The 27,757-nt window shown below is 31.7% G+C and overlaps 1 protein-coding gene across 9 annotated transcripts in view; it reads right to left on the bottom strand.

Moving 5' to 3' along the window:
- The window catches only part of LOC148607488 (uncharacterized), a 46,765-nt gene that overhangs the window by 16,187 nt on the left and 2,821 nt on the right, over positions 1–27,757 (bottom strand). For 3 of the 9 annotated variants that reach the window (XM_088546856.1, XM_088546855.1, XM_088546862.1), the window contains exons 2-9: positions 27,335–27,405; positions 21,516–21,585; positions 10,646–10,745; positions 9,836–10,004; positions 8,872–9,165; positions 8,524–8,587; positions 3,439–3,503; positions 3,075–3,125 (exon numbers count right to left, since the gene is read on the bottom strand). In XM_088546856.1, the coding sequence (XP_088402982.1) occupies positions 3,075–3,125; positions 3,439–3,503; positions 8,524–8,587; positions 8,872–9,165; positions 9,836–10,004; positions 10,646–10,678 (676 nt within the window). In that variant the 5' untranslated portion in view covers positions 10,679–10,745; positions 21,516–21,585; positions 27,335–27,405. Of the gene's footprint in view, positions 1–3,074; positions 3,126–3,302; positions 3,504–8,523; positions 8,588–8,871; positions 9,166–9,835; positions 10,005–10,645; positions 10,746–10,882; positions 11,073–11,141; positions 11,243–13,349; positions 13,426–21,515; positions 21,586–27,334; positions 27,406–27,757 lie in introns of those variants that run through there. The other 6 variants (XM_088546857.1, XM_088546858.1, XM_088546859.1 and 3 more) reach the window with 6 other exon arrangements.

Genomic DNA, 27,757 nt, shown 5'->3' with positions numbered 1-27,757 from the left:
TTGTATTCGATTGTGGGCGTTGCCATCGATATGTCTAATAACCGCACGGCCGAAATCGAAGTGACCCAATATACAACCATTAAGCCAATTACAATATGCGGTGGAAGGTAGCCACTTGTTTCACGGTCAGTTGCTCTGATAAAAGACTTTATATCATCCCTGATCCAGGACAGAAGTTTACATTGTGTGAGCAATGGTTGCTAAAAATTAATTTCCCCGTCACAGCTTCAACATACGTTTGCGGCAGTCAACTTATTCTGCGAAGAGCACTTTGAAGAAAGCTGCTTTGTAAGAAGTCTGGCGGTAATTTGTTTTTTCCATCTGTTCTTTAAAACAATCGTTATCAATTATTTTTTTACTAACGTATCAACGTAAGTTTTGACGTTTGAAAGGTTTTTTTTAAAAAGAAATAAATCCACCAAATAGTGAATCGCATTATATTTCTCGTTTTGATTAATTACAATCCGTAAAAGGTACGGTGTTTCGTGTTTCACGAAAACGGGCAAGTTACAATGTGAATAGAATTTAACCAACTATATTATTGTAATTATTATCATTATTATTATTATACATTATTATTTTATCTATTCTGTTTAAGTATAGTTATAAATCTAAATATAACTTTATGTACTTTATTATATTCACATTTTTTTTCCTGTTTTACGGTTAAAAGCGAATTTTTTATTGTAATAATTTTTCATTATTCAATAGTTTTTTTTTATTTTACTAATTTCTTCATTAAACATAAATTTTATTTTTATTCTTTTACCTATAGTCATAAATCTAAAAATAACTTTTTTTATACAGCACTCCGTACTAGACTCATAATTGTAGTCAAGGACGTTAACAACTCTAAGTAGTAGTTTTTGTAAACGGGTCAATTTATACTTTGGAAAATAATTATATAGACATGCAACTACAAAGAAATAAAAAAAGAAACTAACAGGGTCGTGGAAGTAGTGAAAAAGATTCTGATATAATTTTCTTACGTTTTAATAAATTTATTTATCTACATATACATGTCATTCAGAATATTGTTCTTAAAAACACATAAAAGGGAATCTTCGTTAAATACATAGTATGAGGGATCGAAATATCACATCTCACTACATTTTGTTTTATATGGCCTTTTTTATAGGAGGGCGGTCTGGAGAACGCTCTAAGATCGGAAATTTTCTTTGCATGAAACCTTGATTTTTCACAAATTCTACGCTCTTCTTTCAATACACTCGATATTTCTGCTGCGCTTCGCCTAAACGATGCTATGCATTTACGCCTCATGGTGGCGTAAGATCACATTTCGTACACTCACACCAACTAAAGGTATCTTTACGAGAGATTTTGTCAACTTTATTTTGTTTCTCTTGGTCGGCGTCTTGGATTATTTGTAACTCTTGTAATGTATACTCTGGTTCAAATTTATATGCTAATTGTGCCGTTAAGTCACAATGCTTGGTATCGGACTCTTTACCACTAGCACTCTCAGAAATGTTAGAACTCGAAAGTATTTCTTTGACTGCACTTAGCCAAGTTATGCCTACAGGGTGTCGCACCCTTTAAATATTATTTACAAATCACTCAGATCCCGATTACTCAAACAGACCATTGTAACTGTATTTCTTTGAAGTGTGATAATTGTTAATTAATTGTAATATGTAACAGTTACCATCGGCTTGGTTATCTTTAAGTCTAATGAATCAACTTCCAATACCCTTTCAAATTTTCGCCATGTACTAAAGAGGCAGTGGGTCATTAACAATTTTTAATATACAAGTACATTCTTTGTAAAACCATATTTTAACAAAATGAGTCCATAATTTTACAGTAAACCTCCTTCATGTTTCAATAAAAAATAAACAAAAAAGAAATATTTGTTATTAGTTGTATTTGATATTGGCGGGAGTTTAACCAGAGTTATTTCCCTTTAGAATGCTTGTGATTCATAAACATGAAAAAACAGAAACTCAATACGATAGAAAAACGCAAATATCTGTTACGTCTTATTTTTCCGATGTAATACTTTGCAAAGTTACTTTTTTCGACTTTCTGAATCGATTTAACCCAACTTGTAAAAATCGCAACTAACACTTTAACTACTCTTTCACAGGCAGTTTAACTGACAAATGGGATCCACGTTGTTTAAATGGATGAATCGGCCAATATGCTGAAAAATGCGTAGAGCCACCGTTGTGGCATATGTACAGGCAAACTGTGCACAAAGTTTGTAACAGTTTTATTCAAAATATCATAATGATGTTATAAAAAGAAAAACTACTAAATTTGTAAAACCCCAAAAAGAAGGTTTAATGTAAGAAAGGAAATATATTAAGAGTCGCATATTATTGATTTTATAAATGAAAAGCTATCATAGAGTAATTTTTAAATCACTGGAATGTTTAAAATTTTCATTTTATTTGTGACGTCTATAAACATTGAAACACTTTTATTACTTTTAATTGTATCTTTCCGTATCCATTGACATTTTTATTGCTACTGAGACAGAAAGTCGTGCCCCTGTTATCTATTGGGATTCATATATTACTCATTCAATGGTAAAGATATTAGACTACCATAAGCTAATCATATTTTTTTCTGAAACGCCTTTTCGACGTATGCAAACATTGGTTATAGTCAAATAAAGAAAAAAACAAGAAACAAGCATTTGATAGTCAATTTGACTAAACCTTCAGGGTGCTAAGTTGGAATATGATTTGGCATATGACCTCGGGCCATTGAAACTTGTTGTGCTACGACTCGCCTAGAGAACAGAAAAAAAAACAACTCAGATTTGTCCAAATGCAAAACAAATCAAATGCAATCGATCGAAAATGTAGAAAATTTTAAAGTTTATCATTGTGATTTGAGAAATGTTGCTCGACTAATATTTACAAAACTAAACGGTTCTTTGGTAAAATGACAAAAAAATCGTCAATTTATAATTATTAAGCACGTAAGTTTGAGATACTTCATAAGATGTATTATTAACTTGTAAAGGAGATATTAGGTTTCATTTTTCAAGAACTTGATTTTCACTGTACGTGGAAATAAATTTTAAAGATGCAATTGATACTTACCCGTAAATACTACAATGATATAAATGGATATGAAGTCTTTTTTATACGATCCTGCAAAAAAGTAATGTTAATATAAAAAACGGTGGAAACAAACTATCAAAAAAAAAACATCTGTGGCAACTGATACTCAATATTAGAAAAAGAAATAAAGGCAAGTTTTTAAAAGAAACAAAGAGAACAATGTCCTCATAATGGCTATCAATACGAAAAACGAATTCAAAATATTACCTTTGAAGCACTGACAATCTGATTTCAAGCTAGATCCTGTGTATTCATTTGGAATGTATAGCTTTCGTCTTCTTACACGTTGTAACTGCCCCATATCGAAGGGACTGATCAAAACAAACCAACGATATATTCTTACGTGTTATTCGAATGTCTGGCTTCAGTGGAGTAATTTTAGTCCCTGTTTCGCTGCTGTCATCATTGCTGAAATTAGTGTATGAAAATGCTGAAATTAGTTTATGAAAATTATCCATACACATATTCAAGATTTCTGATGGAATTTTACATTTAGTAATATCAACTCTCACGATACACACATTCTATATGTAAAGTAATTTAATATGATTGTTTATTTTTCATCTGGGCAAGACAGGTCATTTTCCAGAAATTAACTTTGTACTGTGATATCATTACTGTCGATCCCTCCATAGACATCAGTTTGAATAATTCTAAATTAAATCAAAGTTTACATTCCACGAAAATAGTGTAGTGCAAGTCACCTTCGTTATGCGTATTGCCTTCAAACACGGCACATTATTTTCATTATAAACAAATTTTATTTAGAATTTTTGTCTGGATAATCGATCACCATGGCAAAAGCAACTTTTACATGAAATTAAAAGTAACCTATTGTGATTTGACACGTCACGTTCACCCTTGAAACCAATTTACATCCAAATCAGAACATGTTTTTAAATTCAAGCCAGAAAACCAGTTGCCTTTGTAACATACAACTTATTATGGTTGTGTTTTGTTTACGGTTTTGGAGATATATGCGAAAAACTACTGATTGACCCATTTCTTTTAATTTTGGTAACGGTGATCTAGTTTTCGGCGGACCAAAATTCTCACGTACAATTCAATGCAGAAAAACCCATGGAGCATTCATACCAATTTTGATTCCAGTTGGTTAACTAGTGTCCACGGAGAAGAATGTTGAAATCAAACGAATGTAATCCAGGGACAAAAACCAGACATGGAAAACAGAAAAAAAGAACAAAAAGTAACAAAAGAATACATACAAAGTAACAAAAATAAATGAGCAACTTGAACTGGGAGCATAAACTAGGTGCACCGGTAGAGAAAGCCTCCCCGTCCTTTTCTGGACACTCCCGCCGAGGTGCTCATAAAAAGTCAATTCGGGTTAGACAAAAGAGGAAAGGAAAACTATAACCCGTTGAACAAATCAGTATTCATGGTGATGACTTCAATCTTGTAGCAATATAACACTGGCCTGTTCCGGAAGGCTAATTGGAATACGTCTGGTGCGATACCAAACGTTTGCGTAGTTACATGGCAAGCTCTGACATAACGTATGTTGTGATATGGAAATTCTATAGGCAGGTGCTGAAGTGATGTTGCCACAGAAAGGAAAGTTAGCCATTCTGAATGAAGTCATCACGTTTGTCGTGACCTTTTGTCGATAGTTTTCCTTTAAAATTGTTAACAGACGGAGGACGATGACGGACGACGACAACGGACGCCACGTGATGACATTAGCTTATGATAATAATAATGATAATAAAATAACACAAACAATAATGTTAGTAAAAAACGGATAAAAAAATAATTAATCGACACTTCGAGGTCGACGACTTAATAAGGTTTTGATGAAGGATAAAATTCGATTAGGAATAAAATCATAAGGATTGTTTTTAAGTTTTGACTAGTCATGCAAAATATGCATCGTCGGGACAGTTTACTCTTCATTAAGAGTAAACTGTACACAAATTGGTTATTTAGCATAACCTGGTCAAAATTAATAGAAAAAAGTAACAATCCTAAAACACCTCACTCTTGAAATAAAATATCCCAACTAATGTGTTTTTCTTCTAATTGTTTTTCAAAAAATATTTTAATAAGAAAAGTCGACTTTTGAAGTGTTTTAAATTTGTCCGTTTGCCTATAATTTATTACCAAAAACTAAGGAGACAAAGTCATACCGCTGCCAGATCATCAATAGATTTTCAATTTCATCAAGAAAAGCCATCAATATAGAGAATGAACGTACAAAATGCAGCAACGTATAACCTTTATACAAAATACAGTAAATACTTCCGGGAAATACACCTCTAAGTATGCTTTGGAAGAGACCCCAACAACAAAATAATAAAAGTCCATGGTAACTAATCGAGGACAATTCCTCAAATCAAACTTTCAGACTAAAAACTTGTAAACACACAAAGACAAAATGATGACAAACATCTCTTTGCTGTGGACAGGTGCATTAAATCTGAAGTGGTGCAAAGTAGTTTTATATTTTGTAGCAACCATCCCACTTTCAGAAATTAGCTGAAGCAACACACAAACAAACCATAAATTCATTCAATAATATATCCAATTCTTTTCATTGCATACCTCTACAAAAATATGGACAAATGAGATATCCTCATAAAGAACACTCATAGTTATATAAAGCTAACTCAGGACAAACACCATAATAAACTGCCAGCATCACGATTTCCGAAGGCTGTAAAGTAATGAATAGGAAAGAATCGATGTAGTACAATACTCCAAAATGACTTTTTACATAGGGATGCAATTAGGTGAAAACAAGGTTCAAAGAATAGACAATAGCTTGAAAATTTTATCATTTACCAATATACATATTTAAGTAGAAGTCCATGTTAATGTGCAAATCATAAATATCGAAACTAGCCTCTTAAATGTTCATGAAAATTAAATTGTAATAAAATTACTTTCTTTTCTTAACTAATTAATTGCGATTGAAAGTTAGGAAATTAGAATTTCCCGCGTCTATTGGGTGCCACCATGATCCGTTGAGTTGTGGCGTCACGAAGTCGGTTTGTAAAGTGAAAGTAAATAGGTAATTGATTGCGATGTCCGAAGAAATTGAAAATATGGGACATTTCCCCTATAATCCAACCCAAAATAAACAGAAGAGATTGAGGCACAACATGTATGCAAGTTTCAGACAACATTGACGAACAACAGGGTTGATGCCAGAAGACTAGTATGCCATAGGAAAATCTACTTCCAAAGGATGTTCCTGTTGCCGATCAAAAACTTTTGAAGTATTCTCATTTCCGCAAACGTAAGCTTCACAAAACAACATGTTTTGGTGATTAGATAAACAGGATCGTAGACATATTTACGGAGTATTCTTTGTTTACATATTATGTGCAGTACTTGTATCAGTACCAAACTGACTTAGTGACGTCATGAGCTAATCGGAAGCTATCGGTAAAAATCAATTTAAGTTACTGACCACCAATTCAACCAATGAGCATTTGGTACGTACGCAAAAATAGTCCTACGCAGAAATTACCCCTGTTCCTCATAGTGCTGTGAACAAAGTTCTCATCTTATTTAAAACATTTAAACAGTTTCCGAAAGGAAAAACATTTCTGTACATTTTATAGGTGCATTTTGCTTTTGTGATGTGAAGCCTAATCTCCAAAATGATTTCTAAACATATCCCTATCTTGTGAAAACACTGGGATTGCCCATGCTATTTATAGACCCTTCGTTTCCGGTGACCAGTACTGCACTGCAAGTCTGCTAACCCCACATGTCATTCTGAGGATTATGAGCTGACATATGTAGAATCATCCCGATATAAGTCCTCTGCAGGTTAAAGTTAAGGTAAAATCCAGAGAAGCCATTGAATATTGTGAAATTAACCTAGAAGCCTATGGGAAGTGGAATTAGTGGTTTCTAGTCTAAAGGTACTAATAAGTCCAAAAGAAACTTTACCAATATGGAAACATGTATAAAAGCAGATTTCTATAAGAGTGCCAGAAAAATTCATCATCATTGTTTATTTTTAGCAACTTTGCTGCGGAGACCCCGTAGACATGAAATGTGACCACTGCCAAATGTCCTAAATATTGACCTTTTTCCATAAGACCAAATTACAACTTCCATATAAAATTACAGAACGAAAATAAAACCTTGTAAATTTGATCCTTGACCTACATTTCTGCAGTAAATACTAAGCAATAAAGTTTATTACAGCAAAGAAAAAAAATCAGGAAGAAACACACTAAAACAAAGGAACTATATTTGTATGTAACGAAAAGTCATGGGGAATTAATTGTGATCTCGCACCTGAAGTCTGCTTATGATCTTCCTTCAGAAAGGGGAACTGTGCAAGATGGCTATTTACATATATTTCAAAGATTTCGAACTTTGCATAGCATTTTGCATTAAAGGTTATTCATTTATGTTTACGTGGGTATGATTTATCATCAGAGTCGAACTTAATACAAAGGTGGTCTTTCCCTTTAAGGGCAGTTGATAACGGTGAGACGTTTTTATGAGCACTACTGTGTATCAACATTAATCACTTAAAAAGGAGGTGTTCAAAATCATCTTGTAACAATTATTTGAACAATTATTATTGTTGAATAGATGAAAACAGACATTTTCTCTACTTGAAAGTTTTAAGCATTTATGTACGGTCATTGTTTAACATTTTTATTATTTTTATTATTAATTTAAAAAGACAAACTTCAAGTATATTTTATTCTACTAATGTTGTTACGGCACTATAAAAAGAAGCAGCGTAAAATGTTTGAAATAGTCCACACCACCGGTTTTTTTCAGTTCTTAAAAATGTACAATTAGCAAGCAATGAATAAAGGGAGTATGAAAGACAAAGTTGAATATCAAATTCACATTTGATGATGTGTAGTTATATATCGGTGGTTTTGCTACACACCTACCTTGGTAAACATGTTGTCGTTTCAAGAAATTAACATCTATCTTTTATGAAATTGAGAAGAACACAAAATTTGGTACCAGTGGCACATACAAGGTTGACATACATGAATACAAGTCAATCGATTTAGATAATTCATTTGAAGCATTATAATTAATAATGGGCGTTCTGTACATCTCCTGTAGTTTACTTTGTCCAGCATTTAGACATTTTAGATTTCGTTTTTTACCAAGATATTATTGCTCATGGCCAAATGCCTATAAGTTTAAAACTTTGATTACTGCCAAATCTGAAAATTATGTTTGTATCTAAAAATAGCTTGGAAACATAGAACTGCATTGTTACAACTACTATAGTTAGTATTGTATTCAGCTTTGTTTGTTCTCTGCCATTTGTTGTATATGTAATATATGTATTGTGCTATAGCAGTCATGTTACTTATGCAATAAAAATTCATTCATTGTAATTGATATCAGAAGAGGTCAGACCTAGAAAGTAAGCTGTAGTAATGAAGTGATTGACTGTTGAATCTTTACTTACCCGTTGATAACTTTTGGACATTCAAACACACTGTTTCTAGAACTACTGTTAGAACATTCATAATCTGGAAGACAAAATTTGTTAAAAAATCAGGTCTAAGGCTTTTATAAAGTTAATAACTCTATAATAGGAGTTTGTATTCTTTAGTTTGAATACATTACATATAGAAGATGCTAGCTTGCTTGTATTCCATATTTTGTTTTAGTTCTATTGACCGTGAGTCATTTACTTTGATATCGAATTGTTTAGTTATTTAAAAATAAATAAGCACAAAGCTGTATAAAGATATGACAACTAAGTTTTAATGAAATACATAATCAATGCAATATATTAATTTCAAGCATTTACCTTGACTGACAGTGGCGCATCTCGGTTTGAAACAGGTACAGTCCTCCATTGAAGGCACACAAAAGCATTTGTTACTTGGTTGTGTAACAAATACATATCCTCTTGTGTAGTCACATCTACATTTTGTGTCTTTGTCTGTATAGTTTGAGATGAATGTTACTTGACCCTCCTCTTCACATAACGACTTTTTTAACACACAAAAAGTGTTCTTGAATGTTGAAAAGCTGAATGGCTGATACCGGTGACTAAAACATGGCGCTCGGTTAAAAAATGGTTGAAATACTAGTTTTGATCCTGAAACAGGTAAATTAAAACAAATTAAACCGTTTAAGACATGTTTTCTGAAAATCTAATCTGATATATATATTTCAAATAGAAATAATGATTTAAACGTCTTTATAAAAAAGGAATTTCGAAATAAAGAAATAATAAGCATTCATTGACAAATTATGGCTTCCGTATTTAAACACATTTTCTAAATTTCGCACTTTCTTATTTGTATGAACTGCTAAATTGATAAAGCTTTGGATTATTTATCTGTCGATTCCTCCAACAAAACTTGTACACCTGTATGTGATGCCCAAACTCCTTTCACAATTTCATTCAAATCCCTAAAGTGATTTCCTTACATGTATTTTACATAGACCTTTCAAGCCCTCTGATGACAATATTCCTTTGCGTACGTCTACATTTGACACTAAACCTTCCTATTATATTTCAACAAAATCCTTTGACCGATGTCGTAGATGTTCGGCGTACAATATTTAACACCTACATTCCTAATGTTGTAGTTCTTCATGCAAATCTACTTATGATTTATAACTTTAACATTCCACATCTACATATTTTGCCAAATCCTTCAAAGTCCATTTTTTGGGTAGAAATTTGGATAAACAAATGGACGATCGAACAGATAGGCAGACATGATGGTTCCTATAGGGTATGATATATGTTATAGTCTTACCAGGTCTACTATAATCGATACCAGAACAGCCTTGCTGGTATGTTCCTTTAAGCACATTTTCTAAGCAAACATACTTATCAACAGATTCACATGTTTCAGCAGCTATTAGGTTCCAATGAGACACCACCGGACACTTAAATGTATAAGTATGGCACACCATACCTATGCCCTGAAATGTACATACATGTATCGTTTACTCTACAAATTTGATAGACATGCCAAAGTTTGCTTCATGCTACAGTAACAATTTCGCTTGACCTTTTATTGTTATGTTCTGATTAAATAATTTGTATTTTTAACTATCAAACTGTTTAAATGTTTTAAATAAGATGAGAACTTTTTTCACAGCACTATGAGGAACAGGGGTAATTCTGCGTAGGACTATTTTTGCCTACGTTCCAAATGCTCATTGGTTGAATTGGTGGTCTGTAACTTAAACTGATTTTTACCGATAGCTTCCGATTAGTTCATGACGTCACTAAGTCGGTTTGGTACTTATTGTACATGTCTCTATTAATGCACATTTGGGATGTTCATCACTGATCATACTAATTTAAGTCTTATTTTATAATTTGAATTTATACATTTCCGCCCCATCGTGACTTCAGTACTGTTAATTATGCACCCTGGTTCGTGTAGCTTGCTTATGTGTGAATGTTTTAGTTCCTGTTTGATGTGTGATTAGGTCTGCAATTGTTTGCTACTATTCCCTTTGTATGCTTTGCTTTTTTCATTTCCCTTGTTTAGACACACGGCATCTCGTTCTCTGTTGAGAATAGTTCTCTTTATCAACTAACTTACTCTACTTACCAATAAAATACAGCAGATTCTTAACATGTTCATGCATTTTGTATATGTACTTCCTTCATTCTACAAATACACACACTTGTACTTGTCAAGGCCTTGTTTCCTGCATGAAATCGAAATGGGGAAAAAATAACTGTACGTATATATTATATAATTGCATTTGACATCCACACATAAAATGCATTAAATACATGAAATAGGTGTCAATGTATTTATTGTCTTGCAAGACAAAAAATCTACCTAGATAACTTCGTATGCATGTGACTTCTGGTGACCTTAATCCGTACATGTGCTGTAAGGGTCGCTTCTTTAGTAACAAATCTGATTGCAAAGCGAAAGTGGTTAATCAATGGCAAGGAAGACCGACGGACTCAAGCCGTTAAAGAAAAAAGAAAATAACGCAAGGATCATTTTGAAATTTACGTATTGTGATATAATGTGGCTCAAATATGGTCATTAGAAATAGATGAAATGAAATGAAAACAAAACACCTGCTTACTTATGTATCCGTTATTGTTATTTTTTTTACCCAGGTTAAAGTATTTGTAACCCATGTGTATGTCCTGTCGGCAATCTTCGTAAGTAATGGCGAAAAATAATTAGATCAGAGTTATCGATCTTCTTTGATTAAAGAAACGTTATTTTCACAATATTCTGTAGGTATTATCGACATTGATTGCTTCAATTGCAATACTACAAACTTATTTCATTGAATCAGCAAAATTGTGTAGAATCAAAACTGGACAAATTTGACAGCTCATGCAGCTTTAAAATATTTTAATTTATTTTTGGACTATTGCTTTTTTTAATTTTTTAACGTGTATCCACTTAATGATTTTATCTATGCAATTGGGCTCAAAATTGTTATATATGCTAATCATTTTCATATATTGATATATTGTGACTGTATTTCATATGTTTTAACATGTAAAGCACTTAGAGTAATTGCATAATTAGATAATGCGTTATACAAATATTGTACACACGTAATAATAATAATAATCATACTTGTTACATGCATGGACCATTCTTTTCTGTCATCGTGCACAATCATACATCATACAGACATATATATTTTTTATTCACTAATAGTGTTAAAAACAATATAAAATTATTTTGTTTTAATTATTTGAAAAGAATTTTTGACATGAACTGTAGTATGGTAAAATTACATTTCATTATTTAGAATAAGCCTATTTCAAGGGGGATAATTGGCGAAAAAATTCTTTCAAAAGGGAGATAGTTTGAGGGAAAATATCCTTTAGAAATATAATAGGATTTCATATTACTATTCACAAGGAAAAAAGTTCGTTGACCCCCATTTTTCTTTTTGAAATACGAAATAGTGCCAGCCAAGTGTTCTTTAAATAATTTATAAATCCACTATTTTTATAGTTTGCGAAATATTAAAAAAAAATCCTACAGATTATGTATAAAATTTTGTAAAAAATTGCCCTTTTTATCTCGAAATTAAATTCGATTACCTATGTTTTTCATATTAAAATGTTCAGGAGTGGCGTATTCGGAGAGAAAACGTTCGAATGGTATCGTACTAGCATCACGTAAACGGTATGTCGTGGTTCATATGGTACATTTTAACTCCTTATTTGACAAACAATTTTTATTTTTCGGTACATATATTTGTACATTGTAACAAAGCGTTTTTATAGGTAACAATGTCATTTTTTGAAAGGATAATTTATGTCTTCACACAAGTTTGTACTCGTGTCATTAAGGTCTTTCCCATTTCAATGGGAAGACCTTCTTGTATTTCTTCTGATTATTATTATTATTCTTTTTTTTCCGCCAGGCGTTTTGCCAAAGTTTTGGCTGAACGTATCACGACAAGATTTTGACAATCTTTTGCAATCTGACAGGGGACTTTGGAATTCATCCTGTGAGACGTGATTATTTGTCGGTCCAGTTATCTGCCCCGTAGCTGAAAAACTAATTTTGCTAAAATATCATAAACCGTTATAGATACACACAAACCGAAAGCTTCTTTTTTTAAAAACCCGGGGCAGTACTATTTGACAAAGTTTCGAGAAGATTTGAGGTTTCCCTGGTTACGCGATTTCGCGACCTAAAATGAAAATGTTCGGTTGGTCACTAAACTTTTAAACCGTAAGTCGTATAGACTTGGGACCTTCACTGTTGATCTTAAATGATTTGCAGTATGTTTTGGCATTTCTCGGTTCTTTGTCAAACTTTGACAAGATATTTTACCTCATTTGTATGGTCATTTCTGAATCTCTAATAGGCACTTTTCTGCTGTAGTTTTTTGTTTAAGTTATTGAAAATCACCTCTCTCTTTGAAAATTGGTGCACACGTTGAAAACAACAGTTCTTACCGTAATTAATGCATTTTTTTTATAAAGCTAATATAAAAAAAAACAGAATATGGATAAAGATTTTTCTAAAGTAATCCATTAATCATGATTAATGTAATGAAAATGTGATAATGGAGTGTAATTGCCTCGTGCTCAAGGGTAATTTCTTAGCTGCTTTTAATCAGAATCCTTCACTACTTTTATTGAAAGCTTCAAATGAATCCATGAATGCATATTTAGTTGTATGACAAATATATATTTTGTTTGAAACAATGAACGTATATGCGGTCAAAGCGCCGTAACTCCAAATGTTAAGTGGAAAAATGAATTACGGAAATAAAGAATAATGAAGTTTAAATTTCCTTGTATGTTCTTACTTTTCAAACCACTCACAAGCTCGTGCAATATAATATTCTGCTCCGGACGATATTCACCGGTATTCATGCAATAACCCTATATTATAAGACAATAAGTAACTAATGTTAATACATGCGTGAATGCTAGTTTCTGAAAACTGTCTTTAAAAGTATACTTCCAATACATTTTTTAAAAAGTGGCTTAGACCTATGATGGGCACCTAAATCGGGGATGTCCAGCTTTTTATCAGTAAAAACCACTATTTACGATCTTTAAATGCAAAAAACTCCATTTATGGCCTAACATTTAACAGCATGGCGAGAATATCACCATAAATAAACATGTATTAACATTAAAAGAGGAAAATCAAAGTACTCATGTACTGAATCAATTTACATTAACTCTTTTAGTTGCCTTAAAATAGCAAGAACAGAGACCGAATTCTTGGTTATCAAAATATTTAAACAGTTATTGTACAGTAATTTTGTAAAGTCACTTTGTTCCGACATTGTGGTTCCAACTTACACAATGGAGGCACATTATTCACACTAATACACAATACTCATACTTTTGTAGAGACTTAAAAGTACCAATTCAGAGTCCACAATCAGAGTTTTATTTTGACCATATTTGTTCAATACACACTCAAATAATACCTTTACAATGCATGATTCTAGTGTGTTTTAGTACTTCATAGAGGGGTGGCCATTTGACCTGGAAGTGACAATTGAGACCTTTTGCTTTGCAATACTTTATAATTATCTCCCTTTGAATTTATCTATTTTCATGAAAATCACAAGTTCATTTTGCTCTCAACTGAGTGTATTGATGAAATTGACAGGAAGAAATAGTTTATTACAACACAGTTACTACAAAATTCATCTTTCTTATAAGAATCAGAACTATTTCGCAAATTTAATAATTGTCAAAAACCTCGCCTTTTAAAATATATACAAGAAATAAATACTGTCGATCGAGCTGTCTGTACAGGTTAGAACACAATAAGCCATTACCCGTCAGGCAAAGGTCATTTCTCATGAACATGATAGTTATCAGGAGAGAATTGGTGGGAAAGACCTTTCTGGAACAATTGACATTTTAATTATTAGTTTGAAGTACGTATGTATGCATAAATGCATGCATACGTCATTGTACATCTATTTTTGACCATAACATTCATGTATGCATGCATACGTCATTGTACATGTACTTTTGACCATAACATTTATGTATTACATTTGGTAATATCCTGATTATCATACTACGTATATGTTTAAGCATCAAAGAATTGAAAAAAGTGCAGTGACCCATGAGCAGATAACTCTAAAAATGGCGGCGGTAAATTTCACGGGAAAATTTTACGTTTCCCCTGCTTCAAAGAATCTTTAAATTAATTAAAATCAATTAGAAAATAGGTAATCATATACGAAAATAAATTCTTCAGCTAAATGACGTTAACAAAAACATTTCAGACAGACCAATGAGGAAAAAGAACGCATAGAAAGTCCCCCTCTCGAAAAACGAGATTTCATTGTTTTGATTTTGAGCCAATGAAAAAGCTGACAGAATTACATTTCACACGCCATATCTATTAAAAGAAGGATTTTCTAGATAGGTTGACCAATGAACTTCAAGATCTGAAAGGGAATTCCATGTTCAAGGTCGTTCTCAATGTTTATTTGCAATGCTTCGGAGGTTACCCAAAAAGCACGTTGTCATTAAATTTTGTCGTGTATTTGCACTCCGATTCCTCCAAAGCGGCTTTGTATGGTAAAATTAAAGTTGGAAATGAGTTACATTATTCATTCTATTCTAACTTGGTTATCCTGTGTAGATGTTGGAAGTATTTGCTAATTTACCCCTCCTCTTTTTTCCTATCCCTTTGTTTTGCTTTGACAGTTTGAGAAAACAATTGAAACATTATGGACTCTATTGTGAAATACCATACAAAGATTTATCATGACATAGCCATGATGTCAACTGTATTTGCAATTTTGAAATACTATGGGGTAAGTCAACATCATGAAGCTACTGTTCAGACTAGTCAATTTTGTGTTATAATTTTACATTTGTTTTATGTAGTACTATTTTTTTTGTTCCTAAAAGTGAGACTTCAGTGCATGTATTTTCATTTATCAAACCTGAACAATACCTCAACCATCCATTTCTCAGTTAACCTAGCATTTTTATAGGAATTATATTTTTTCATTTGCTCAGAAACTGCACATGGAAATACAAGTAAGAATCTATTTCATGATACTTATTGTGTATTCATGTCCTGCTATGATTTATACTTTACCTAATATACCTTCCACAACTGGTATGTGCATACAAAAATGTATGTTATCCCTTCTCGTTTTGTCATTAAGGATACATGCCATCGGAAAACAATTAATAGACAGCAAAAATGATAGGTGCCCGCAAATGAATATGTTGAATTCTTTTTTTTTTTTGTAAAACATCCTGTTCATTTTTTGTTGTTGTATTTTAAAGCAATAAAAAATATCAAAAGAATAAATTGTCTGGACAGAATTTTTCCACCCGTTAGAATCTAGATAATGAATACATGCACATGCAGTTGGAGGTATTGTATCTCTCAAGTTATGATATAATTTTTTTCATACTTTAACAAAATTATTTGATAATCTCCTTCCACAGTCAGTGTGAAGATGTTGTGAACAAACTTTGGAAATTCCTTGTCAGTCCACTTGGTCCCATCCATTTAAGACAGGAAGTATGTTCTTTATATTTTCTGTAGTTATAAACACAGTGGTATGTGTGTCTTGGTGTATACATGCATGTATCTCAATTTACATGTTTGTTTATGTTATTGTAATAGAGGATTTATTTACTGGTGGTTGTATTCTTCACTTGGATTTTTTTTAAAAGATTCAAGTATTGGACAAAACTTAAAACAATCAGCAATATACAGTTTATTTAATGTTATTCAAGACAGATATGCACTGCGTGGTGATGGTTCTACATTACAAGAATATTTTCATTGTGTATAGTGAGCCGAAGTGTACAAAAAGCTATATTTTATACAGAAAAAAATTATTTTCTGATTTTTTTTTAAATTCAACGTTGATATTTAAAAAAAATGAAATTCAATTGACAACAGCATGAGAAAATATAAAAATGAATTTTATTATAGAAAATTGATTTTTTTTTATATGAAAATGAATTTCTAATGTCAAAAACTAAATTTTAATATATGAATTCTCAATATAAAAAATAACTATCTTTTTCAAAATTACAAATTTAGTTCTAATATTTAAGAATCAATATATATTTTATGAAAATGAATTCATTGTAATGAAATGAATTTCTAATTCCATAGACTTGTTTTTAATTACAGGTTTATGCTAATACTAAGGCATAGTTTTCTTATATTAGAAAATAAAAAAGTTAATATTAACATGTATTTAATATCCACATTAGCTTACAAGTCATTCTGGTACAGATGAGTGCAAGAATAATATTTTGACAAAAAGCTCTTTTCTTCTTTTTACTATAACCTAGTTGCTTAATGTTTTAGACATTTTTAATTGAATATATGGGTTGAAACTAACTCTGTTTGGAACTTCCAAATACTTCTATACCGGATTACTTCCCTTGCTCGATGTGTAATTTAGAAAAAGCTGACAGAATTGCATTTCACAACAGATTATGACTGCAAACTCTGTGAAGTAGTCTCAGATTACGAATACTTTAGCATGTTGAAATTTCTAACCTGTTCAGAATCGGAAAGTGAAGATGTCCTAATTTTTTGCAGGAAACCCGCAAATTTCTGATAAAGGGGTAGGTGATTTAAAAGGGTTTAAAGATGACAGAATCATTCCTACTGATTAATTTCGCTGATTTGAAAAGATAAATATGTAGCTCAATGATCAAAGATTTGAACGTTAATTTTATTTTTTTACTGATGGTAATACAAATGGTCACACGAAGCGAATTTCCATCAGAAATCGTGCCTCTAAAAACATCGCCATTCTGACCATGATTTGTCACGTGACACTTGCAAATAAAGACGACGCTTTTTTCGACTTTGCTGTTCGGCTGAATACCACGCGCTCTTATGTTTAATCGAAAAGTCCAGGTGGTAGAACGCAACAGAATTACTAAATTTTCATATTCGCTGAACGAGAAGTGATTGATTTAATAGAAAAGTGCTGCGCCCAATTTTTTCTCGCTATGAAAAGTATATTGAAGTACACAAAAAGTGTCAAATTTGCGTAAATATGTCATAAATCGCCACTTTTTGCTTTTTTAAAAAGTTTTAACGATAATTTTAAAATTGGGCACACCAGTTTCTGTAGAGAATATGTAACTAGGAAGCAGCATGTGAAATTTCGTGACAAGCCGTGGTCGGCTTCCACCTGGACTTTTGATGTTTCTGATAAAGGGTGGTACTTTCGTTTTACAATCAGTAGTTTTTCGTTTGGTCTGTTCGATATTCGTTCGACATTCGTTTCCGGTTTATATATTGAATATACAGGATTTTTTTTGCTGTTCGATATTCATTTAATATTCGTTTCCGATTTATATAATAAATAAAGACCGAATTTGTATATAAAACTGAATATCAAACATGATTTTATTCTGTTCGATATTCGTTTGACATTCGTTTCCGGTTTATATATTTAATATAGAACGGATTTGAATAACAAACTGAATATCAAACAGGATTTATTTTCTGTTCGATATTCGTTTGACATTCGTTTCCGGATAACATATTGAATACAGAGTGGATTTGAATATCAAACTGAATATCAAACAGGAGTTTGGTCTGTTCGATATTCGTTTGACATTCGTTTCCGGTTTTATATATTGAATATAAAACTGAATAAAACTTCACCAATATGGAAACATGTATGAAAGCAGATATTGACAAGAGTGCCAGAAAAATTCACCATCATTTTTTTTAAAATTTTTAGCAGCTATGCTTTTGAAACCTTGTTGCCATAAAATGTGACCACTGCCAAATGTCCTGAATTTTTACCTTCTTCCATAGAACCAAATCACAACTTTCACATAAAATTACTGCATGAAAAAAATTCCCTTGTAAATTTGATCCCTCTCCTACATTTCTGCAGCAAATACTAAGCAATAAAAAAAGTGAAGGGCAGAAAAGAAAACAAATCAGGAAGAAACACACTAAAAAAAGGAACTATATTCATATACAACGAAAAGTCAATGAGGAATTATTTGTGATCTTGTACCCATAAGAAATGCAAATGGTTTTTGAAACTCAAATAAATTCTTAATCTGTGGAAAGTTTATTCAATATTTAGTCCAATTGCAAAGATTTACAGAAAATTGTTGAAAAATAAAATTCAAATATTTGATAGATTTTCTCAATTGTGTTTGTTTATTTCCATTGCAGTGCATGTTTCTGACGTAGAAAACACCAGCTAGTCAGGTTTCCATCTGATTAAAGTCAGAAATATGTGTTTTAATACATGTCAGTGCAGTATTAGAGCATTTTCACCTGGTGCAGGGGTACTTATATAAAAACACATTTTTAGAAGCTAAAAAAGAGTGATTCAACCCAAATTCATTTCGGAAGTGCTTTAGACACATTGAATGTACTTTAAAAACAACCAGAGGTAGTCTTTTAGAGTAAACTATCAGATGAGGTAATTAAAATCAGGCCAAGACCAGGGTTGTAAAACTGTGGGTTTTGGTAAATATGTCATTTACACTAAGATTTCACCCCTACAGCCACAAAATAGTGAACAAAATATTTTAAAATGCATGTTTTGATGCTTATGTGGTACATATGAACTCAACTGGATATTTCTTTATCATATCAGGTCAGTTTTTTTTTGTTTTTTTTAGGTTATTTAATGTATGACCGGCTCAAAAGTAACTGTTTTTTATCTGCAGGGCTTTAAGTGGCACATTTATTCAAAATGTATGCAACAGAATGGGAAATTATGGTTTTTTACATTTTAAGGACCTTTCTCTCCCATTGCTCAGAATTTCATACCGATGCAGTGAAAGGGAGTATTTCAAGAGGTTGAGACAATTGACATACACCGTAATTTTGTCAAATGACCTTTGCCGCAGGTTAAAAACAGATTCTAAATGTTATTTTTTTAACTTTACTCTGTCCACTGCTTATGAATGGTGTTTATCTGTTGTTATTATGACACTGTGTGTGCAAAAATCTCAAAATTAGATAGTATTTGCTCATTTGCCCAATTTTACCATGATGCCATCAGCAAAGTTTTATGAGTTTTACATAGAAAATCCCATAGTAACTAATTTTTGCACTAAAGTGAAAATAAAATGAGAAAAGGAATAACTTTTTTTGCCACATTTCATGTTAGTTTTATGAACTCTGAGAAACAAATACCCAAAACATAAAACAGCATGTTTTACAAAAATGTGACTTCTCTTATAGGTACAAGAACACAATTTCGTAGTGCATTCCAACAGACCCATTTTGACATATAAAAAAATTCAACCCCTTCAAACTCAATAAAACTTCACCAATATGGAAACATGTATAAAAGCAGATATCTATAAGAGTGCCAGAAAAATTCACCATCATTTTTTTAAATTTTAGCACCTATGCTTTGGAGACCTTGTGGGCATAAAATGTGACCACTGCCAAATGTCCTTAATTTTGACCTTCTTCCATAGGACCAAATCACAACTTTCAAATAAAATTACAGAATTAAAAAAAAATTCCTTGTAAATTTGACCCTTTTCCTACATTTCTGCAGCAAATACTAAGCAATAAAGTTTAGGACAGAAAAGGGAAAAAAAATCAGGAAGAAACACACTAAAATTAAAGGAACTACATTCGTATACAACAAAAATTCAAGGGGAATTAATTGTTATCTCATACCATCAGATGGCTGATTCTCAAAATACTTTATTTCGCATGAAATTTTGGAACAAGAATGAACCGAAAAGGGTCTTATTATTTTTTACCTTTTTTTCTACTTATTCTGTACGTGATTTCATGCTGTGGTAATGTCTAAATGCCTGATATTTTATAAAACATAGTATTTGGCTGTTAGTTATGGAAAGGCACCCTTGGTTTATACTAAAACTAGTATTTTTCAATATATTACCATGACTACTGGATTTTATAACAATAATCACTAAATTACTTATAAATGACTTGAGCCTCCACACAGGAAGGATTTTAAATATATGCACTTTTTATGACTAAACACTAGAAATTTCTTTGCGGACTGCCTCAAAACAGCTTTATTTCAACAAAATTAAACCAACACGAACAGACCAAACTCCTGTTTGATATTCAGTTTGATATTTAAATCCATTCTATATTCAATATGTAACCCGGAAACGAATGTCAAACGAATATCGAACAAAAAAAATCCTTTTTTTTTGGTATTCAGTTTGATATCCAAATTCGTTCTATATTCAATATATAAACTGGAAACGAATGTCATACAAATATCGAAGAGAAAAAACTCCTGTTTGATATTCAAGTCCATTCCATATTCAATATATAAACCTGAAACGAACGTCAAACGAATATCGAACAGAAAAAAAATCCTGTTTGATATTCATTTTGATATTCAAATCCATTCTTTATTCAATATATAAACCGGAAACGAATATCAAACAAACATCGAACAGAAAAAAATAACCGTTTGATATTCATTTGATATTCATTTAGAGTTTACATTCTTAAAAGTAGGGATAAATGAATATCAAACGAATATCAATATCCAGCGTATTTGATCTCAGTCCTTAATGAAGAGTTTTAATAATACATTAAATTTAGCGTTGAAACATTACTATGTGCATCGTTATATGTATTTAATACACAACACAAGTCAAATATAGGAAAAGATATTTATAACTTCTATATATCATTAGCAACGAAAATGTAAACAACATATTTTAGAATAAATCTACACTAGCCAAAAACACGATTTAAAGCCTAAATTGCATATAGTTCTGTTCCTTAACGTATAATGCAGTGCAAGCAAGCATGAATATTCTTGTGAAAATTGCCATTTCTTTTAATTTAGATGAATTGGGATATTGTATACCATGATCAAGCTAAATACCAACACCAATAAACATAAATATCAAAGTTTTCATTCAAATCTAGCAATTTGTCAGACATTAATAGAAACTACCTACATATAAAACTGAATTCATGAGATGATAATGATGATGAAAAATGAACTCACCGTCACTTGTCAATCAATAATATGAAAAGTGCAAGTCTATCAATGAATGATGCTGATGATTCAAAGAGATCTGAAATGTATGTGTAATAATATAATACTAGAAATTATTTCATATGATTAAGCCCATTTCAACAACAATATTAAAACTTAATTTCAATACAGAAATCAGAATAATGAACAGTTTTGTAACAACGTCTCAAAATGAATACAATTGAATACTGTGTTGATAAAATACAACTAGTTGACAGACATTAAAATAAAAAAAACATGTCGCAGGTGACTGAATTTTGATACAAAATTCAAAAGTAGTTTGTAAACTGAAAGTCCAATAGTGAACATAATATATAAAGAAATAACTAGAACAAAATATCAATACAGCAATAAACACATGATAATAAAGTGGCACAAATCTTAAATGTAAACATTGACAGCAGGCGCATTCGATAAATCAAAGAAAGGTAACTCAGACAACATTTAATTAAGACAAAATCTACAGATATCAGTCTTGCATCAACTTTCTTATCGACCTCAATACTGAAGCGGATATTTTATGGATTTGAACATATCCTTACTGATACAGGGAGGGCAATGTAAACGTATAGAAAGGTCTGAAAAGTCCCAACGATGTTAGAACTGTCAAATTTGCGATGCGAATTTTTGGTCGTTCCCTTCGGGGGACTCGAACTCGTACCGCTGTGACATCTATGGCAACACCGCCTGCACAAAGTCCAGCGCCTTAGACCACTCGGCCAGCTGGGCTATATAAAAATATAGCTTTCGCTGGCCGGATCATTCCTCCTCGTAGGATTAATCTAGGGCAGTAACTTAAAACACGATGTATGGTAGTACGGGACAGCTAATTTAGATGTTATTATGTAGGATAGAGGATCAAATTAATGATGCATGTCACATGTAAATGTAACTGTGCAATTTCAAATCCATGTCTATTAAATATTCTAAGAAAAAAAACACCATCTGACATTACTATGACTGTAAAACATTTTTTAAAGAATATTGCATGTGTAATGTATTTATCTTGCTTGTACATATGTGTACAATATCATAATAAAATGAGCTCAGACCACCGCCATCAAAACAAAAAAAAATATCTCAAGCGCCGAATCTCAAAAGAGATTTGGCTGTGGACTAAGTCTACAATTATTACAATGTAGTTGTTTAGTCTTTGCATATTTGGTTTTCATTGTATTCTGAGTTTGGTGTCACTATCATGACTTATTTCATTTCAAAAGATTGAAATAAAAATAAATCCCTACCTACCGACGCTACAAAATTTCAGAATGATGATCGGAAACATAACTTTATTTTTTTTTTTGGCCTTGGTGATTTCATTTCTCATCAATTGACTGGCACCAGTAAGTTGACTTCCTATCTGTCTAACATACATTTGGAACTGTTGATTTTATCCCGAAAAGTATTTTGCAGGGTCAAAGATTCAGCAAATGCTGTAGGGTTTACAATATAAGTGTGCAGATCACAATTTGGATCACTAGGTCAACCATCGACATCAAATGAATGAATGAACGTGGTCACATTACTACTATAATTTCCCCGAAGACACCATGACCAACATTCACGGGTATGACAATGCTCGGGGACTGTATAAACGCTTCGATGCTCTACACCGTCCGTAAGAGACCCCAAATGATAGCCAAGGGCATTAAGAAACCAATCAGCCCGGCACGAATCACCACATATGATTGCAAACCGGGTCTTACAGTATTGAGTATATATGTTAGCACGAAAACAAAAATTAAACCAAGTATAGGAATAGTCAGCTGATTGTCAGCGTCTCTCACATCGTGCAAATGATCGGCTAAAATCTGTGTAACGAAAGAATTTCGGGAACTTTAGTGGTTTATATCCACAAAGACGGTCGAATTATCAACTCAATTATCTGCTAGAAGCAACGATGTCCTAGCTTTATAATGCACGAAATGAAGGGTGTAACGAATATACGGAAAGTGCTATCATTTTCAACTTTATTGTATAGTGTTATTTAATAAGATGGTATCGCATTAATAGCAAAATTATGTAAAAAAAGATTACTTTTTACCAGTATTTTATGAAATTTTGGTATTTTTATCCACATGGAACAAGGAAAATGTGTTCCCAATAATCCATATACAACAAATATGGACATTGTTTACATAATAATTACTTCCTTTTCATATTTAGAGAAATAACATGGTATCGCATAAGTCAAAAATACTCTATCATCTATCAATTCAGTATATCTTACCCTTATTTTAAGAAATTTCAATATTTTCATATTTGGATACGAGTGAAAATGTCTTCACAATGTACCATGTATAATAAAAATTGATATTTTTCATATCAACAATGCAATATTTTCCTTTTTAGAGAGGTAAGATTGTATTGCTTTAGTTAAAAGAGCTGAATTATTTTAAAAAGAGTACTTTTTATCAATATTTTATGCAATTTTGGTACTTTAATTCTCCTAGAACAAGGAAAATGTGTTGACAATGATCTTATACAACAAATATGGACATTTTTACATAAAAATTACTTTCTTTTCATATTCAGAGCATTTAGATGGTATCGCACATTCAAAAGTACTCTATTTCCTAAAAAAATGAGTATATTTTACCAAAATTTTATGAAATATTACTATTTCCTATTCCAAGACCAAAATGTTTTCGCAATGTACCAAGTACAATAAAACTGGACACTTTCCATATCAATAATGCAATATTTTCTTTTTCAGAAAAATAAGATGGTATCGCATTAGTTAAAATAGCTAAATTATTATTTTTTTTTTTTTAAAAAGAGTACTTTTTACAAATACTTTATGAAATTTTTGTATTTTTGTTCTCCTGGAATTGTGTTCCCAATGATCCATATGCAACAAATATGGACATTTTTCACATTAAAATTACTTTCTTTTCATACTTAGAGCAATAAGATGATTTTAGATAAGCACAAAATACTCTTTTATCTTCAAAAAAGTATATTTTACCAAAATTTTATGAAATTTCAATATTTTCATACTCAGAGACTAATGCAAATGTTATCGCAATGTTCATGTAAAATAAAATGGTCATTTTTTTTTCATACCAACAATGCAACATTTTCTTTTTTAGACAAATAAGAAGGTATCGCATTAGTTGACATAGCTATTAATTATTTTAAAATAGAGTGCTTTTATCAAAATGATCCAAAAATATATGAACATTTTACACATAAAAATAATTATATATTTATTTCATATTCAAAGCAATTTGATTCTATGGTAAAAACACTTTATCAGCTAAATTTGTTTTTAGAATTTTTCTTCAATTTAAAAAAAAACTTTCCACATTTACATACTTCCAGACCAATGGCAATGTTTTCACAATATACGATGCATAACGAAAATTAACGGGATTTTATATCAAAACATTTATAGACATTTAAAAATTGTGTATATAGAATGCGTTTATTAAAGCATAATACACATTAATGTAAAATAACATGTAAGATTTTAGCAATCGACAAAATACGACGAACACGTACATTCTATATCATAAATCATTATTAATTTCGTTTTGCAAGTTATATTTCAAAATATTCCAATTACTGAGAAGAATACTTCCGGCGGACACGATCATTCGTTTATCGTGTTTCGTCATACGTGCATCGTGTATCGTTTGCTTTGTGTGCGTGTTTTGTTGGATCACGCTTTGTGGGATCGTGTTTCGTGTGCTTTGTGTGCGTGGGGTTGGGAACGTTACACGTTCCAGGAGGTGTACTTACGGGCCTGTTCCGTATTTGTTTTTGTGATGGTTTTCTTTAGGTAGTACGATACGGTTAGGTCAATTCTGAAAACTTTGTCTCATTTCATTAAAATAAAGCTGTTTTGAGGCAGTCAGCTCAGAAATTCCAAGTGTTTTGTCATAAAAGGTACATATATTTCTACTCCTTGGCGTGTGGAAGTTCAGGTAATTTATAAGTAAGTGAATGATTATTGTTGTAAAATCCAGTAACCATGGTAACATATTTTAAAAAAAAAGGTAACAAAATAATAGCACCCTTTTCGATCCATTTTCTCACAATTTTAGTTCCAAACGTCCATGCCAAATAAGGTATTTTGAAAATCACCCAGCTGATGCTGAGGAGAGAACCTAATATGTCATGGGACTGAAACGTTCCGGATACCATTGTTCATTTAAATTACAGCTGTTTACCATTATATATGTTACATCTGTCTATGTGTAAATGCTTAACTACATATAAACAATATATCCACCAACGTTTAATTTTAAGTTTTACAAAATTTGACCAGGTCAACTTTGTGTGTGAAACAGTGCGCCTAAATGTAACTGTATAGTGCACCCTTATCATTTGACGTAAACAAAATTTAGATGCAACTGACAGTAAATGTAAATTCCAAAAAGAAAATGATTGCCTCTCTTATCTTAGAAACTAGGATGGTGCAATCGGAGTCATATTTTTCCGGGGTTTTACAACAGCAACAATGAAACAACAGAGATTCACAAACGTATATCCATATTTTTCCTAAACGTTTCAAAAAACGACATCTTATTCACTTCTTTTAGTAAGCAATACAAATAGTAACGACTCGAAAACTAGAAAAAAAGATAGTTATTTTTACTGAAACGTAATCTTAACCTGTACATTTTTATTTGCTTAATTTCGGACAATGAAAACTTTTCTACGTGCATGAGGACAGTCACTTTTTGATACTTGCGGTACATGACTTTTTTTCGTTGGTATGTTGGATGTATTTTTATGCAACACATACTGAGTGCATCGAGTTTATTTCGATTAGTTTTGATGGTGCTATAACGCTCTCAATTTAATTAATATAAAAATTAAATATCAAAATTAAAATTTGACCACATATAGATCTCACCATGCTGAACACTTTTACCCAGTCCTAATTTGGCTAAACTTAACGGTTTAGGAGATATATGCGAAAAACTATTGTCTGACCCCATTGTTCTATTTTTAGTAATAGCAGCCAAGTTTTTCAACGGATAAAAAATCTCTACGTCAGTTCTATGCACAATATGCCAAAGAACATTCATGCAAAGTTTAGTTCCAATTGGTCAGGTGGTGTCAGAGGAGAAGAGTTTTGAAAAATTGTTAACGACGACGACGACGATGGCAATAGCTCACATGGCCTTCGGTCAGGTGAGCTAGAAATGTAATCTAACGATTAATAAAAATGGAAATTCACGAATCTGATATTGAAAAAATACACGTTTTTAATAATCGAATTGTCATTACGATAAGAACATTTAAACTTCATTCTGTGGAGAGTTTTCACAATGAGTTTATGATAAAGTAGACTTTATTCAGTTTTTTATGTGTAAAAGTGCCACATCATTACCTTTACATTGGATAACAGATTAAAGCGATATATCTACATTTTTTGTTTTTATGCGCATTTGAAGTTGTGTTACTTTACAATTTAAACGGGAATGCACAGTTTCATTTCCCAACAGTATATATAAATTGTTTTACATTAATAATATTTGATATTCGATAAAGGATAATTTTGGCCCTGAAATAACTACTTTTAATGTCAATGTTTACATAATATTTATACAAGTTTTCAGCTCCATGCTATGAAGTGCAGTTAACCTCAGTGAATATGCAAACATTCTCACTCTTTCGCCAAGGAAACGCCTTGGAAATAAACATTTACATAAGAAAAAATAAACTGCCAACCAAGTTATACAATGTACAATATGTCTTTTGTTTCACAACAAACAAATACAACGCATCAAAAATAAAACATAGACAAGTCACATCCATGAACAAAAAACATGTACCTGACAATTTTCTTATCAAAAGTTAAGATTAAGTCTGTGGTCCTATTGGTTCACCAAAACTGTTGTTTGTACTAAAAAGAACAAAGAAGAATGAAACATTAATAATCTAAAACTGCTGAAAAGAGAAATATGTTTACCTCCCTGCTGTGATAAATTGACCCCACTGTTATGATATTTAAACCACTGGTGTGATATATTAACCCCCCTGATTTGATCAATTAACCCCCGTATAGTGTTTTAATGATATTTTAACGCCTCATGATGATATTTTCAACCCTAATTATATCCCTGCTGCAATTTTTTTAACCCCCTGCTTCGATATTTTAACCCCCCTTGCTGGAATAATTTCACCAAATTATGAAATTTTGACGCCCTGCTGCAATATTAAAACCCCTGGTGTGATATTTCACCCCCTGCAATGAT

This window comes from Perna viridis, chromosome 9, assembly GCF_037379345.1.
Source record: "Perna viridis isolate PV_CMFRI_1.1 ecotype Kerala chromosome 9, ASM3737934v1, whole genome shotgun sequence".
In the NCBI taxonomy this organism is placed as follows: Eukaryota; Metazoa; Mollusca; class Bivalvia; order Mytilida; family Mytilidae; genus Perna; species Perna viridis.
Note: the sequence above shows the minus strand (reverse complement) of the source record. Positions and strands in the feature narration are given on the sequence as shown.